The 14,278-nt window shown below is 40.9% G+C and overlaps 1 protein-coding gene across 2 annotated transcripts in view; it reads left to right on the forward strand.

Moving 5' to 3' along the window:
* The first annotated feature begins 7,395 nt into the window (after window positions 1–7,395).
* The window catches only part of slc2a15a (solute carrier family 2 member 15a), a 42,208-nt gene continuing 35,325 nt past the window's right edge, over window positions 7,396–14,278 (forward strand). The window contains exons 1-4 of one of the 2 annotated variants that reach the window (XM_069538849.1): window positions 7,415–7,560; window positions 8,264–8,556; window positions 9,551–9,649; window positions 12,354–12,514. In XM_069538849.1, the coding sequence (XP_069394950.1) occupies window positions 9,605–9,649; window positions 12,354–12,514 (206 nt within the window). In that variant the 5' untranslated portion in view covers window positions 7,415–7,560; window positions 8,264–8,556; window positions 9,551–9,604. Of the gene's footprint in view, window positions 7,561–8,263; window positions 8,557–9,550; window positions 9,650–12,353; window positions 12,515–14,278 lie in introns of both variants that reach the window. The other variant, XM_020103534.2, reaches the window with a different exon arrangement.

Below are 14,278 nucleotides of genomic sequence, written 5' to 3' on the forward strand. Positions count from 1 at the left end.
GGATGAACATGATAAGTTTTTTCTAAAATCCAACTACCAACTCTGACAGAGGAACAGCAAAGAGACTTGGGAAAACCCATCCAGGAGACTGAAATATTACAAGCAATATCCTTGATGCGCTGCGGAAAGTCCCCAGGCCCTGATGGGCTGCCGGTGGAATGGTTCAAGGCCTATAAAGACAGACTCACACCATACCTTGCTAAGACCTTTAATTATAGCTTTAACACAGCTCATCATCTGCCTGAAACTATGTCATTAGCCAGTATTTGTCTTATCTTGAAAAAAGACAAAGATCCTGAAGATCCGGCGTTGTATAGGCCTATATCACTTATAAATGTGGATGCAAAAATTTTGGCTAAAGTACTGACTTTGAGTCTTGAACCACTAATACAGTCTTCATAAAAGGTTTCATAAAAGGGAGGACCTCCTCTGATAACATAAGAAGGCTTTTGAATATAATTCAGATGGCCAGCGACAAAAAAATGCATGGCTTGATAGTCTCATTGGATTCTTTAAAGGCTTTCGATAGGATTGAATGGCCCTATCTTTTTTATGCTATGGAGCAAACTGAGCAACTGTAACCACTAACTCCTATTGCTCGAGCTCTTTCTCGCTGGGACGTGGGACACCACAGGGTTGTCCTCTGAGTCCCTTATTTTTTGCTCTCGCCATCGAACCCCTAGCTGAGCTAATAAGGTCAACACCAGCAATTAAAGGTTTTCTGGTCCATGGTAAAACACATAAAATTTCTCTGTATGCAGATGACGTACTTCTGTACCTGGTCGACATTGACACTACAATTCCGATTCTACTTGACTGTCTGCAGCAGTTTGGACACGTTTCAGGTTTTAAAGTGAATTTAACTAAAACTGAGGCCATGCCTGTGGTATCTCTAGCAGGCTCTGCCCCACCTGGTGGCTTCCCTTTCCACTGGTCACCTAAGGAGATAACATATCTTGGAATTAAAATTGGCCCCTCCCTTAGAAAATTGATCAAGCTTAATCTTAGCCCAATTATACTGCGCATTAGGGAAGACCTGCACAGATGGGTAACCTTACCAGTATCTTGGTTGGGTAGGATAAACGTACTTAAAATGAATATTTTACCCAGGTTGTTGTACCCACTGCAGATGCTGCCATAGCAACTTGGATAAATTATTTACACAGTTCATATGGCAGGGTAAAAGGGTCAGGATGAAAATGGGCAGGCTGCAGAGACATAAAGATAATGGTGGACTGGGGGTCCCGAACATACGCTATTATTATTGGGCAGCTCAAATGAGGTATATTTATGAATGGGTAAAACCAGACGTAACTAATACATGGATTGACATTGAATCCAGAAACTGTGGTATACTGACGTTGAAGGTGTGCCCCTTTGTGAATCATAAAAAAGCAAAACAGGAGGTTCAAAATAATTTCATTGTTTTGAATGCACTGGATACATGGAACAAAATTAAGGTTAATTTCAAACTTAAAAAACATTTTTCACTCCTGGCTCCTATATGGAGAAATCCAGATTTTCTGCCCTCATGTCAGGATGCACCATTTAAGGAATGGCAGGAAAAAGGACTAGACCAGCTTGCCAACGTATTTACAGGAGGAATAATGGAGCCATTTGACAGTTTGAAGATTAAATATTCTCTGCGGCAGTCCCATTTCTTCCGATTCCTACAAATTTGTCATTATATAATCAAGAACATGCAAACCTCTAGCTCATCCTTTTTGGAAAATCTACTTATTCAACCTTTGCCAAAAAGATTTATCCTGTATGTATGAAGCTTTTGATGTAAATTCAAACTATTCCACCGACCATATACGAAGACAATGGCAAATTGATTTGGATGAGGATACTTGGACTACAATCATAAAAAACTCATTAACCATCCTGAGCTGTAATAATGACAGAGAGAGACAATTTAAAATATTGCACAGGCTCCACTATACACCTCTGTTGAGAGGCAGGCTTGGTCTCAGTTCCTCTAACTGTAATAAATGTGATAGAGAAATTGGTACTTATGCACACATGTTTTGGAAATGCTCAAAGTTACAAGTGTTTTGGACGGAGGTGAAGAAAGAGCTAGACACTCTGATTGGGCATAACTTCGACTTATCACCTCTTCAGTGTGTTTTAGCAGCTAAAGTGCCGAACGCGAGAAATCATCATAATGCAAAACTCATCGGAATACTCTTGTATATGGCAAGAAAGACTATTCTCAAGTTTTGGATTCGTAAGGACATTCCTACACTGGACGATTGGTACAAGGAGGTAATGAGCATAGTCCCTCTGGAAAAACTGACTTATACCCTTCATGACAACATGGGAGCTTTTGCAAGGGTATGGCAACCTGTTTTAGATGTTGTGGACCCCTCTGGTTTGAGCTTTAATGTTCCTCAATAAGTGATGCAACATGGATGTCGCTGACATAGCTTAGAATTGGGTGTCAATCTGGTGGTGTGTTTATGTTTATGTGTGTATGTTTATATGTAAGCTTTCTTTTGTTGTATAAAAAAGTATGGTTCTGCAGGAACTATATGTAAAGGACAATATGTGGACTGCTGAACCTCAATAAAAAAAGATTGAACAAAAAAAATAAAAATAAAAAATTGCCACTCCTTATCTTCCTCCTCTTACACGCACTTGTCCTCTGTGTCTCTGATCCATTGTTGTCATGAGCTTGCAGGACCAACCTGCTTGCACTCTGAACTGGCTTATATTGGTTGTCATGTTGTCATGACATGATGAGAAACAAGTGTGATCAATTTTGAATCGTTGTGTTCAATGGATGATTCATGTGTTTCATTTGTGTTCATATTTTGCCACTGGTTTTTACCATTATGCGTCACAAGTGCATCACAGTGACGACTGTGTTTTATTGCATGAGAATGTGTTTAGAGTTTTGCAAAAGGAAGGACTGAGACCTACAAATAGTGTTTTACTGGGTGAAGATAGTTTATGGTTTTGTCAAAATGATGCTCAATTCAGTGAATGAGTTTAGACAACTGAGCAATTGATTCACACAAAAGGAATTAGTGTTTTAGCAATTCAGAAAAACTGTAACCAGATGGCATCTGGACTGGCACCAGGGATTGATTGTCTGTCCTTGCTACCAAAGAAATGATACCTGGCCTAATTTAAGAACAGAAGGCTATGCCTGTTTCTAATACTTCTGCTGAATTTCTACTTCAACACAGGGGTCATTGGCATAATGCACGCCAAGTGGCTAGTTGGACCATCCAATCTTATCCAGGTATCCTAATCATGGCAGGAGATAATAACAAAATCAAAAATAAAAACAGTGAACTCAAAATAGCTCTTAGAAACAGGGGAACTAGAGAACTTACTGGAAACAATGACGAGTGTTGAAACAACATATGGGAAGACATGGTACGCCATAGTACAACAACGAACTGACAAAGACCATGGGAAGCACAAAGACTTAAATACACACTGAACTAATGACAAACTGGACAGGTGGCACAGGACAAACAGATGAAACTGACAAGGGCAGGAAGTCCAGGGGGAAAACACACAAAGAGCAGAGACTACAAAAAAAAAACAGGAAACAGAGATGAACACTGAGATGAACACTGAGAGGAGCACAGAGGGGGACACAGGAGGGGGACACAGGGAGCAAAACTTAACACAAATCCAAACATAAGAAATAATCTGTCAGGCCTGGACTAGAAGGAGGACTCAGATGCAGAGGTTTGACTGTTAATTCAAGCTTTATTGTGAACCCTCTTTGACCCCTAAGACAGAGTGATCCAAAATAACAGGCTATAAAACAAAGCTATCAGATCAAAATGAAGAATTATCCAAAATTAGGCAGTAAGATAATTCTTTCAATAAACACAAACCCACTCCGTGACACAGGGAAAAACAAAACAGAAAAACAAAGAGAAATGTATGAAACAGAAAATCACTCCACTTGGAGGAAAACAAAATAAGGGCTAAGAACTACACACTCAAAACACTCCCTAAGGAGGAAAACAAAACTCGGTTCAAAAAGACCAAATGAAAACACACTCGGAGGCTCTACTACTTACTATGAAATTCTTAACTAGAACAAAAACTGCCCTGCTAGTCTTTCTTCAAGTTGCGCCTAGCTAATGTTATTGCTAACTTTTATCAGCTGCAGGACAAATTTATTTCTCAAATTGTGAAAAAAAAATGTGGCAATCAATCTAAGATCTGACATGATGAGCATTTGTAATTTTGAACGTGCTGACATGCTATGGTAAGCGTATTGCAAAATTTCCTGTTTTCCTGCCGATGGTGATTGTCCCCCTCTGCTAACTCTGATATTTTCCATATTACTACAGTTAATCTCCAATCTAAAGTTAAACATTCACATTTTCACTCCCTACTCTCTTTCAATCTGTGTTTCACAGGACTTTTTTTTTGAGTTCACACTCGTAGGCAAGCAGGCTAATATATTGGCTACTCCGCTGCTCTCTCCTGCTCTGAGTGTCTAATGTTAAGCAGTTGAGCAGCGAAACTCTTGTCATTGGAGACTCAGGATTAAGAAACGTAAGGTTAGGGACACCAGCGACCATAGTGTGGCAATATCAGTTGAACTGCAAGTGGCAGATCTAGAGAATTGAATACCAACAACGCCACCTTAGGACTTGCACCTAAAGAATCAAATTTCACTTTACTTTCTCTGAGAGGGTTTCCCAAAAACCACCCATGTCCAGGTAAATACACAAATGAATACAGGCACGATGTAGAGTCATTTAACAAGTTTTATTATTCACAATAGTCTACAATATCTTTATTAATTTAAGTTTCTTTTTAAAACTAGTTCCATAGTTCTTGCTTTCCACAATCCAATAGTGAGCCTTTACTCATGACACAGAGGTGTGGTAACTGATAAAGTTGACGGGAGGTCACTGCTCCAAAATAATCAAACAAAAGGAAAAGACAGAAACCAAGCAAAATATCTATATACAAAACAACTGCAAACTCAAATCATAAAGAAAGAAAACATGCAACATGCATCAGTTCGACAGGTCCATCACTATGCTGTATTAACTTCCACCAAATAGTCACGGTCTGATTGAGGTTAGTCTTGAACTATAGTACTTAAATATTAAAACGGCGTCTAAACCATGAAGGCAGAGCGTCTAAACAGTGCGGGCAGTGCGTCTATAAGCATAAATGAGCGAGGCACCAAGAAATAAACAACCTAGAGGCAAGCTCCGGAAGTAAAGAGTAAAGAGGCAAGCTCCGGAAGTAAAGTGTAGCTGTGTGTTTGTGTGGTTATAGCCGAATCCTCACTTTTTCTTCCGTAAACAGTAAACAATGGCGACCGAGGTGGAGCAGCTGTATTTGTTGTTGGAGCTCATCAATATTGAAGAACAAATGCTTATGTTGCAAATGTTGAAGCACGGGCGACAGAGAAGACGTTTGAGGAGGTGGTTTTTACGACAAGGAAGAAAGACCGGAAAAGCAACTGCCGGAACTTACGTTCTGAGCGGACCAATCACAGCGCTTGCGGTCCGCGTCGACGCGACGCGTAGCTAGGATTTTTTGGAGGCGCGCGTCAGGCTACGGCGTAGGGGTCCGCGTCGACGGCGTAGGTACGGCGTGACGTGACGCAGTCGTTGAAGTTTCCTCGAAGTTCTGCATCGAGGGAACGTGTTGCTCTGCAATTCACCGCCATGGCGCTAGGGGGTGTAGCTGTGTGTTTGTGTGGTTATAGCCGAATACTCGCTTTTTTTTTTTGTAGCTTTAGGATTTTTGGGAGGCGCACGTCAGGCTACGGCGTAGGTACGGCGTCGACACGACGCAGAAGCATAAACTAGGCTTAACAGGGAAGACACACAGCCGGCTGTTAGGGTACAACACATAGACACGAGCAGACGAACTATCGCTATGGTTGCGGCACTGTTTATATGTGTGATTAGCTGCAGCCTGCACACATTAATAATCTGGCCGTTAACAGCTAAGGTAGCGGCGGCGGCTAACCGGAAGGGGCACACACACACGCCATCTCGTCTCAACACGCCAACCTACAACAAAGAACTGTCAACACGGCATCTTATAAAAACTTCACAGCGTCATGAGACTGTGCTACATACCTGGAGAACGAACCCACGACACATACCACGCCAGTACACCACGGCTCGGTGGAACTGAACACCGACCCGCACTCGCTTCGGCAGAGGAGAGAGAGCAACTAAACCGCAGCGGAGTATATATACAGGTCCGCTGCCGATGACGCGGCTCCACTACAGGAAAAGGGCGTGCCACACACCTGGCGCGATCACCATGCCTGCTAAAATAAACAGACTGAGGGGCACAGTCAAAATGCAAGAAATGCACTGTAAACAACCATCCGGTTACATTCGGTAATTGCATGCCAGGTGCCAGAGGGGACGACATCTAGTCCAAACTGAAGCTGCTGGGTAAAGCTAAACATAAATATAGTGGGATTTTAATTCACATCAACAGCAATGACTTATTTTGTAAATGGTTGCTACCCAGTTATCCCATCAGGGGAGAGTTCTGGTTGTCAATAACATGGTTGAATTTTTGGCTCAGACCTATTTCTCTGATGCCAGAAGAGTCGTGATATATATCATATATATCTATATTATATATCTCTACATATAGATATAGAGTGATATACATCCTGGACTTCTGGTCTAGCCACATCTTGGTAAGAGAAGCACCTATGAACCTAGCTGTAAATGGAGGGGGACAGGGACTGACAAATATCACTAAATATATACTGCAGGGGTGTTATCTTTCCTACCCTCAACCAATCTGTTCAAAAAGTTAAGTTAATCATTAGATACACTTCCAAGCAATAGACACACACATAGGTGGAAACAATACCCTACTGCGTGCAGTGTCATGAAGCACGCCTAAGAACTGCTTCAAAAAAATCACATCTATACACAGCAGTAATTTATAGCATTACAACCCCAAAATATGACTAAATAACTCACTTTTTTAGGGCCACGTTTAATCTCTATTTTGACAAATGTTAATTGTGTCTGAATTTATATTGTTACAAACCTTTAAGAGATTATGTACACTAAGTGGAAACACGAGAAAACCCTGCCTTAATTAACTGCCACTGCATGAAATTCAAACAGGTATTTACTTATTGTAATACAGTTTCAGATTTTAGCTAGGACAATTGGATGCAATATTTAATAAATCTATGAATGTGACCTGTAGTGTAAAGTGCTTGGAGTGGTTGTTCGGAACCAGAACGCTGCTGTATAAATGCAGTCCATTTGTGTCCTCTCCTCTGCCTCTTTATAAATTCATTTAAAACTAATTGCTTCCAGCAGGCTTTTCTCTCAGTCCATCACGCTGCTCTCTGTCATGTGATGACACTGTGTGAGCTTGTTATCAGGAGCCTGTAGACTGCTGGCCTACACACTGCTCAAGGGCACTTTGACCTGTCTGACAACGCCTGCTGCTGCAGCAATGAGATTCTCTGCAGTTTAGAGAGAGCAAAATCTGCAGTTTGGGACTATCTGACAATTTTTTTAAATGGCTGAAGAGGTTTTAATTCCATCAGCAAGAAAATTCACAGCGGTAAGTTGAGACTGGATGAATCCAGTCAGATACAGTGTCAGGGTCATCATCCTCATTCACTACTATATTAACTACTTTCAAACTTGTAGCCCTGAACTTGGGAGAAAGTATAAGTGGCTACATCCAACAACACCTTATGAGGTATTTGAAGGAAATCGCCAAGCTTAAAATTCATAAAATCTACTTTGATAAAGATAACCTAGTAAAACTGTTACATTTTTACTGATAATGCACATTTTCCTGTCTGTTTCTTGATGTTGGCTGAACTTACTGTTTGTTTGGAGTCGAACTGTGGGAACTGTTTACAGTAGACATGAAATTGACTAATATAAAGAAAATCTAATTGTGATATGATATATTCTATGATTAATAATCAAACAAACTACTTCAATCAGAAATGGATGTTCTTATATGTACAAGGGATGGGGCTTCCCAGTGTAGAACTATAGCAGCATTACTATGGTGCTTATGCTGCTATAGGCAGAAGGATGTTTCTACAGAGCTGTGAAATGTCCGTACTCGTGATGAATAAAAATCCTCATTGGATAGCTGTGTCCAAATCATTCCTTGATTGACCAGCGACACACAGAGCTCTTCCCTACACAGTGTCTATAAAAAGTTACCTGCTGCAGCGAAAGCAGCGCCACTCTGTCCACAGGGACACTAATGTGTAACATCATTATCTATGATCATATATTCGCAGCGTCCACTGGCCGATCCAGGCTGCGCAAAGCCCGGCTAGACGTACACGGAGCGAGCGCTCCTCTCCACCAGCAGAGTGAGTGAGTGAGAGCCTGGCGGAGTGCTGGTGCTCCACAGGCCGAGCCGCAGTGCACAACGGCTGGCTAGACGCACACGGAGCGAACGCTCCTCTAAACCAGCCGAGTGAGTGAGTGAGAGCTAGGTGGAGTGCGGGGGCTGCACTGGCCGAGCCTCGGTGCGCAAAGGCCGGCAAGACGCACACGGAGCGAGCGCTCCTCTCCACCAGCCGAGAAAGTAAGCGCTACTCTCTCTCACTCACTCACACACACACCCACACCACATGATAAACATTGTGTTTTACTTTGTGTAGAAATAAAAACAGCCCCCCCCCCAAAAGAGCCATGTGACACACACAAACATCACACTGTTTAAATGTAATTTAAAAAAAAAAAAAAAAGAAAATTTAGGTGGAAAACTCGTTGAGTTGAGTATGAAAACCTACATTTTACTTAATACCTATAATTAATACTACGTTTTGTGTTCATTTATTCACTGAAGTTTATAAAAATACTTCTGAATAGTTATCTTACTCTTGTGATCAAAAACATTGATCTGAAGCTCAATTCTAAGGCTGATCTGTAAATAGTTTTCTGATAAACAATAAATATATCAACTTCTGATCAACTCATATCAATTAAAATACCAACTTCCGGTTGAATTCCTGCTTCCGATTTAAGCCACGCCCCTTCCAAGTAGGGATATGGATAATTTAGTTGGTTGAACAGATACAGATACAGATACTTGCTCATTCCTATTGGTAGGCCACCCTGGTCCACCCTCGTTGTCCAATCTCCATCTAGGACCAGGCACAGGAACATGTCATCCACTAATCTGGTTCAATTCCAGATTCCTGTTTGGAGATTGAAACACACTGTAAATTTCCTCATAAAGTTCTGCGACTTTTTGATGCCATTTTAATGAATGAAGCATTCCTCAAATACAGGGAAGAAAATATCAGCACACAAGGAGGTATTTCTTTGTTTAAGAAAATTGATGAACTGCTGTTACTCTTTTCTCCTAAATGTTAAATGTTATTTGTGGCATTATAATTTCCTATTAATTTTGGAGAAACATTTACACACTAAATACCTGGTGTGAGCCACCAGTCTTCATCATTGTCTCATTAGGTATAGTTAGAACCAGAAATGTTTCTCCCACTGTCTCTTGATTAAAGCTGAATTTAGTATTCTGCACTTTTGAGCAGACTTCTCTCTCCCTATGTCTGCAGCACCTGACCAGCTCTCTGTTGGCCGTAGCATTCCTCACCTCCTTTGGGAGCTCCATGCTTTATGGCTACAATCTGGCTGTGGTTAACTCCCCTGCTGTGGTAAGACATGCATGCAAGCACACATACACACGTTTGCATTCCTTAGCCTCTTACCCAAACCTTAATCAGCAAAAATAACGCTAACCTAAACCTAATTGCTAAGGAATTTGAAGTACTGAAGCATGATATACATTAGATGGCCCCAGGGTTTTTTGTACAGTGATTATATTTACCCTTCATTGAAATGAGCTATATGGTCACTTTATTGGCAGATATATTTTATTTCAAAAGGAAACATTAGATTTTTGTCTCAGTGGTGGTGTCATAATTGTATCTGTTCATTAGTTGCAGTCCAATACAGCCATTTATCTAAATTTAAAAAAAGTTATAAAGATTTGATGCAGGGCAGGGTACAAACCATACATGCAGCTACATAGACACAAGTATTAGGATACATGAATGCCCACTAAATGTGCCTCAATGGCTTACTTCAGGATGACAGGCAAACTTGGATGTGCTTGAATGACCTGTCAGGAAAAAAATCCTCATGCTGCGCTTCTTTAGCCATGGACGCTATGTCACAGGTGACTGCAGCATCAAAATGAAGAATGGTGTTATGCAATTTGATTAATCTAACACATGTATGCTGTAGAGTGCATGTACAGTAGTTTAACATTACTTGAACCAGGATGGTACGTTAGCAGAAATTTAGAATTCTGTCATCTGTACTTCTTAGGGGCATGAGATGTGTTGACTAGATGCTTGTTCCACCTGCTCTCACTTAAACACTTCTTTCTTCTAAAAAACCTTGTCAATCCGGACATAAATGGGTTACAATACTATAATGAGCCAGTTCTAATTGCACAGCTCATCTAGCCAGGTCTAATACATTAAGAAAATGCTATAAAAAAGATAGGGAATCTTCAACAACTTTTAGCCTAACTATGGACAACGTTTACTTATTACTGGACATACAAAATGTGGCTCTTGTGCTTCTCACAGCAGATTTTAAAGGGATAGTTCACCGAAAAAATGATATTTCACTCATTATCTATTTACCCCTATGCCGATGGAGGGGTGAGTAAAGTGTTTGAGTCCAAGAAACACTTTTGGAGTTTCAGGTGTAAACAGTGTAGCAGCAGTCATTTACATCAAGTTTTAAAGCCTAAATGTCTGTTGATATTTTCCAACGAGGTGCATTCAGGGACCGTCGGAAATGCTAGCTTAGCCTCTTCTGGTGGACATTTATGCTTAAAACACGGTGGAAATGACCTTGTTTCAAGATGAATCAGAGCTTGCGAAGGTCCTCATCTACCTTTTTCTCCAAACTGCTTTTTGCAGCCCTCAGTACAGAGATCCATGACTCGCCCCCCAAGTTGGACCAAGTGCATCAGAGCCTTGCACTCAAACTTGACAAAGATTTGTCATCCTACACTTTTATCGCTTTCAATTTAAAGAGGTGTAGACTCATTTATAAAACAGTGCAAAAAATGGCTTTTGTGCGCATGAACACCTGAATGTTCCCTCCACTTTGAACACCACCAACCTTCCTTCTGGTCTCCACTACCTGCCCCAACTCCCTCCAGCTCCAACCAATTGGGCAATTAACATTTTTGAACTACCACCTATCTATTGTGTTTATGGTCTGTACTTCAGATATCTACAACACTATTCTGACGAGTTCAAACTTTATTTAAGGTATCTCAACTTGAGGTGAATTGAAGGCATATTGAACTTGAATTATGACAGAATTAGAGTAGGTATTGAAACAGTAAGATAAGATAAGATAGACTTCCCATACTGGTGGAATTATAGCAGCAGAAGGGCATTAAAGGAGAAGTTCGGTTTTTTTCAACCTGGTCCTTATTTCCAGCATATGGTATGTAGATCTATTTACCCACAAAGGTTTGGAGTAACTTGGAGTCCTTCGGACGCTTTTCAATCCACACGCGATTGGCGTATATCCATGCAATGCAAGGGATTGGGGCATCCACAATACAGCCTCTAAATAACGCATTATCTGCCGCGAAACTCTTTATTTACTAGGAATCGCCAGCATTAGTCCCCTGTGAGTCCAAGTTGCTTTGTTTACATCCTGGGCTTACACTGGCGTGACGTCACCGAGGCACGCAGCCGCAGGACAGCTGACGATCAGCTGTGTTTGTTTACACGTAGTTTGCAGCTCCTAGTTTTGCGCAACATGACAGAATACTTATCAGGTGCTTTACAGTACAGTATTTTTTTAAAGCAGCTGTGTCCTGGTGCTTGGGCGTATTCACCCGGTTTGTTGATTAAACAGGAAGACAACTCGCTCTCGGTTCGCTAAGCTAACGCTAGCTCCGAGGCTGCTTATAAGCCCGCTGAAGTTAGCTAGCCTTTAACCGGGTGATTTATAGTGCTTTGCCAGCACAGTGTGCATGATGTTTAATAGAAAAAGTAATGCATGTGGATGCACTTTATGCATGTGTGTGAATTGGTTAACGGCAAAACTGTACTGTGAAGAGCTTTCATGAAATGAAGACAATTGACCATTTTCCTAAAAACACTGTTAAGCCTATGAGCTTCAGAGAACACAGTTTCCTTCTTTATTTTTTCATTCTTTAAACTGTGTCTCTCCAGTTAAGGGGACCTTTGGTGGATGTATGCGTTCCACGGAGTGCCAATCTAGTTTATTCATACATCATATTTTTTCTGTAATTCTGCCACTTTCTTTAATATAGTCCTCATCTGATCATCTTATTTCTACTCTCCCTCAAACCCTCAGTACATAAAGGACTTCTACAACAAAACAGTGCTGAGTCGTAATGGAACAGGACTCAGTGGTGAGACCCTGACCCTCATGTACTCTCTCACTGTATCTGTCTTCGCAATTGGAGGTCTGCTGGGCTCCCTCATTGTGGGCATGTTGGTCACTCGCTTTGGCAGGTAAGATACGTTTACAGAGATTGTTCAGGAGAGGATTGGGTTGTAGGCTATTTCTGCAACAGTGAATTGTGGTTTCTTGCAACCATTACACAACCAAACACAGGGGTGAGAAGAAATACTGGACCAAAATTAGTACAGATTGATTATGATTCTGGCAAGAGCACTGATAGAGATGGTGGTCAGTTGTATCTCAGTTTATGGAGAACGTTGACCACAGGTGTTTGGAAAGCTTTTGAAATTGTACATAAAATTGAAAATGAAGTTGTTATGATAATTTTTATTTAACCCTAAGTCTCTGGCCCTTAAACAATATGTTTTGCTCAGTTATTTTAGAGAAGGCAGACTAATAGGGCTTTCTTTATACATACTGATCATCATTATTGCATATACTTTAATGAGTTTTCTAAATGATAGTAAACATGCAGTGAATTATTTAAACTGAGATTGAAGTAGAAAATTGAGAACATTCACTTTGTTTCACATTAATCATGAGAAGATAGTTTTCATGTCCTTTTAAAGCTCTATCCCAGCTTCATATCTACTTAAAAAGTATGCTATCCTTAATATGAATAATAATGTTGAAGATGATGTTCATGATGGTGACTTATTATTCAGACTCAGGTCCCAGATTAAACACAACACAACATAGATGAAAGCACATACAAAAGCCCAAAAGAGAAAAAAAAAGCACTTTGAGTGGTCATCAAGATTAGAAAAGCTTTATATATAAATATAAACCATTTACCATTTACCATGTTATATTGTGATAATTATCCAGGCTACCAGCTCTGTCCATTATAAGTAACACAAATAGAACAGCCAGCATTGAGCATGATACATAGGCTGCTTTAAAACATGCACTGGACTCCACAGATCCTCTTTATTTTCTCCGGAGGAAATAAATGGTCCGTTTTTATATCGCACTTTTCTAGTCCTGATGACCACTCAAAGCACTTTACAGTAGTTTCATATAGTAAATAGATTAAGTAAATAATTACTCTACAGACAGACATCAGACAGGTAGGCTGAACGGGTCGTCCACTATCCAGAGGGTCGGCTGTTACATCCCAGTCTCCCAACATGCCGAAGTGTCCTTGGGCAAGATACTGAATCCGGCAGTTCAGTTCACTAGTGGCAGCAGTGTGAGAGAGATATATGATAGAGAAAGTGCTGTACATAGATGCACAGCACAAATGTCTGTGTTGAATAGGTGAATGACAATGCTTTGAGTAGACCATTGAGTAGACCATTTAGCTGTAGTTTTAGCTTCTCCATAGCAATGAGTTATTAACTTAACCATGCACTGTTGTTATGTAAAACACATTTCCTGCAGACTGTGAACCAAATAAATTAAACTATTACAACTCTGTCGAGCGATGAGCGAGTAGGATGCACTCTTCAGTGGCTCTCGCAGATTTTAAAACTCCATGTCAACAAAGCCATACGATTGAAACTTTGGGAAATTTACCCAGTAACAGTTTGAGAACTTTATACGAGAACGGCTACGTCAAAAATGCAGAGAAAAACTAATGCAAAACATGACCTGGATGAGGAGACAGGCCTGCATGAAGCCTCGGGCTCGGCTGTGGAGACGAGAGCCGGCGAGAGTGCCCAGCACGCGGATAGCAACGATGTGCTTAAGGCCATAACGTCACTCCCACGCAGAGCTAGCACGTGTGAAGTCAGACATCTGTAACAAGATTGAGGCGGAGATTTCAGAGGTAACTACCACCTTGAGAGGGGAGATAAGTACGCTGAGAACCG

This window comes from Paralichthys olivaceus, chromosome 14 (assembly GCF_024713975.1).
Source record: "Paralichthys olivaceus isolate ysfri-2021 chromosome 14, ASM2471397v2, whole genome shotgun sequence".
Taxonomy (NCBI): Eukaryota; Metazoa; Chordata; class Actinopteri; order Pleuronectiformes; family Paralichthyidae; genus Paralichthys; species Paralichthys olivaceus.